At 39.3% G+C, this 2679-nt stretch overlaps 1 protein-coding gene across 1 annotated transcript in view; it reads left to right on the top strand.

The window, feature by feature from the left end:
* The window catches only part of LOC102199738 (up-regulator of cell proliferation-like), an 11935-nt gene that overhangs the window by 5677 nt on the left and 3579 nt on the right, over window positions 1–2679 (top strand). The window contains exon 3 of the mRNA XM_005755046.1: window positions 1035–2677. Coding sequence (XP_005755103.1) covers window positions 1035–2677 — 1643 coding nt within the window. The remainder of the gene's footprint in view (window positions 1–1034; window positions 2678–2679) is intronic.

Genomic DNA, 2679 nt, shown 5'->3' with positions numbered 1-2679 from the left:
AGAGATAGATTTTGGTAGCCCGACTGGAAAAATCGCTAGCCCCGGGACGTCGGGCTAGCGATTTTGCAAGCCCTGAATTCTGGTTCATCTGTTTTATTCAACGATCCGCTTTTGCCCTTCTCATTCTCCGTCGCTGCCATGCTTTTTCCGCCACATGCGTATGAAAACAAAGGCACTGTGCATGCACGTTTTACCCATATTCTATCGCAATATTTCATTTTCTTAACGTTGCCTAACATTAGACCAGTATTACCGTGAACAGTATAATGTGGCCCAGACCTAGTAGGTGCTTCGAGAGTATGGGGTGTCTGGCTCGTTGCTTGTTACGGAAGCATGATCAGAAATCCTAACATCAATCTGCATGTCCTCAGGAGAAACAAAAAATCTCCCTTTGACTTCCATTTAGGCTTTTAATATGAAATAAGATGACACTCAGTGAGACGGTGTAAGGGAAAAGAATGTCTCTTACAAAGTGTGGCATCTCTTTCTCTGAATCTTCTTAATTTCTGACTTTAGCTTGTTGGTTCAGTGACTGCCAGTCCGGTGAATAACTAATGCAAGTCTATTTACCACAACCAACCAGCCAACTTGGTGATGTAACATTCTGTACTGACACAGGTTTTTGAGAAGTCGGGGCTACATGGAGTAAATTAGCCTTTACACATGTAGTGTCTCATGTCCACTTTAATGCAATCTCCATGTGATCTATATACTTGTAGAATGGATTACCAGATACTTCAGGAAAAAGAATATTAAAACTAACTGGAATGATACATATCCCTGCTTATATTATAAAACAAAACAAGAAAAAAAGATAACATTGAAGCTAATAATAATAACAATTTTAAAAAAAATCTGTCTGAATAATTTAAACCAATTTGAAATTAAAACTAAATGATGAAATATTTAAAGCATAAATTTATAAAAGAATGCAATAAATAAAACTATTTTACCCTGCTTTGTTTAATATTGTGTGAAATCTTCATTTAATGACATCATTGGGTTAGAAATAACAAACATAATTATATTCACAGGGAAACAACTGGAAAGCTTGTTGGAGGATGTGGGCTTGGAGCAGTACTACGGAGAGAAGCTATCACTCAGCCAAGTCCGTGAGATTAATAAGAAGACCATTACTGTTGGACCTTCCAAATGTAAAGCTGATGTTCCATGGCATGTTCTTAAGAAACTGCTGATGTTTGATGCTACGGCGAGGAATACTGATGATGACGGGAGCAAAGACGCTAATCCTAGTTTTGGACTTGAAGTTCCAAAGTGTGATGATAAATCAGCAAGTACAGACTTAGATTTTGATGATCTGTTTGAGAGTCCAAACACAGATGACATGCTAAACCCACTCGACATAATCACTGCTCTCTTTCTGTGTTCTGATGGTCTTGTGCAGCAGGAAATGGCACTAAAAATGTCCATGTGTCAGTTCTCTGTTCCTCTGCTGCTTCCAAATTGTGACACAAAACAGTGCACACTCATGCTGTGGGCCATGAGAGACATTGTTAAAAAGTACAGACCTCAGTCTCTGTCAGAGTCCATGGGCTTCATTGAAGACAGAATTGTTCTCTCTGAACTTCCAATGATCTCTTTTGTCAGACTGGGTGAGTGCTCCTTATCCAAGTCAGAGATTCTCAATAAGCTTCTGAGCAATTCTCAGCAGTACCATGACACCTTTGTTCACCACAACATGGAATGTGGCAACAGTCCAAGAAGAATATCCAACGGACTGACTGAAATTACTTGGTATCTTCCTTGTGGAAACACAAACATTGATATTTTCAGTCAACCAGTGGCTGTAGCAAACCTTCGTGGGGACATTGCAAGCTTTCAAACACAATACTCCTTTCTGTGTCAGACATCTGCAGCAGTTTTTGTGTTCTTTGACCATTTGGACGCTGAGTGCAGTCTACTTACCAACCAACACTGCAAAGCGCAGATTTACTTGGTAGGTAACTGTGATAGAAAAAGCAGCGAAGATGCACTGAAAAAAGTAGCTACTGAAATGGGTTTGACTAACAACAACATCATTATTAAAACAAAACACAAAAATGATGCAAACTTTATAAACAAAGTGAGAAAGAAAATCCGAAAAGTAGTTGAGAACTCAAAGGTGCAGATGACAATAGAGCAGATGGCAGACATTTCCCGTGAACTGGGAATCCTGGTTGATGAAGACTCTCCAGAGTGTCAGACTGCAAAGACAAACGCAGAGGCCATCACTGCAGAAATTCAAGACATCCTTAAGTACCAAGAAGATCAGCTTCTCTGGCATGACCAAATGTGGAAAGAACTGACCTGCTTAAAAAATGAAGAATTTCAACTTCAAAATGTTGCTCCTAAAGAGATAGAAGATTACAGAACTGAACTTCAGCTAAAGGAACAAGGAATACAGAAAAGGCAGAACTCTTATGACATGTCGACAGCTATGACATGCTTCATTAATGCAATATCAAGGCCAGGAACAGAGAGGTGTTATTTCTTGAAATGGATGCAAATGAACCTGGATAACATGTCTCGTGTAAAACTGTCTGAACTTCAGGAGAAATACAAAGAAAAATGCAAGAACTCTGAGAACAAAGAGGAGATCAAAGAAATTGACAGACAAATTTCCAACAGCTCACTGGGGACTGAACACTTCTTCCGTGAAATGGGTCAGATCTATGAAGC

Source organism: Pundamilia nyererei, unplaced genomic scaffold, assembly GCF_000239375.1.
Source record: "Pundamilia nyererei isolate P.nyererei 1_Seehausen unplaced genomic scaffold, PunNye1.0 scaffold00868, whole genome shotgun sequence".
NCBI classification, from domain to species: domain Eukaryota; kingdom Metazoa; phylum Chordata; class Actinopteri; order Cichliformes; family Cichlidae; genus Pundamilia; species Pundamilia nyererei.
This window is presented reverse-complemented; position numbering and strand designations above follow the sequence as displayed.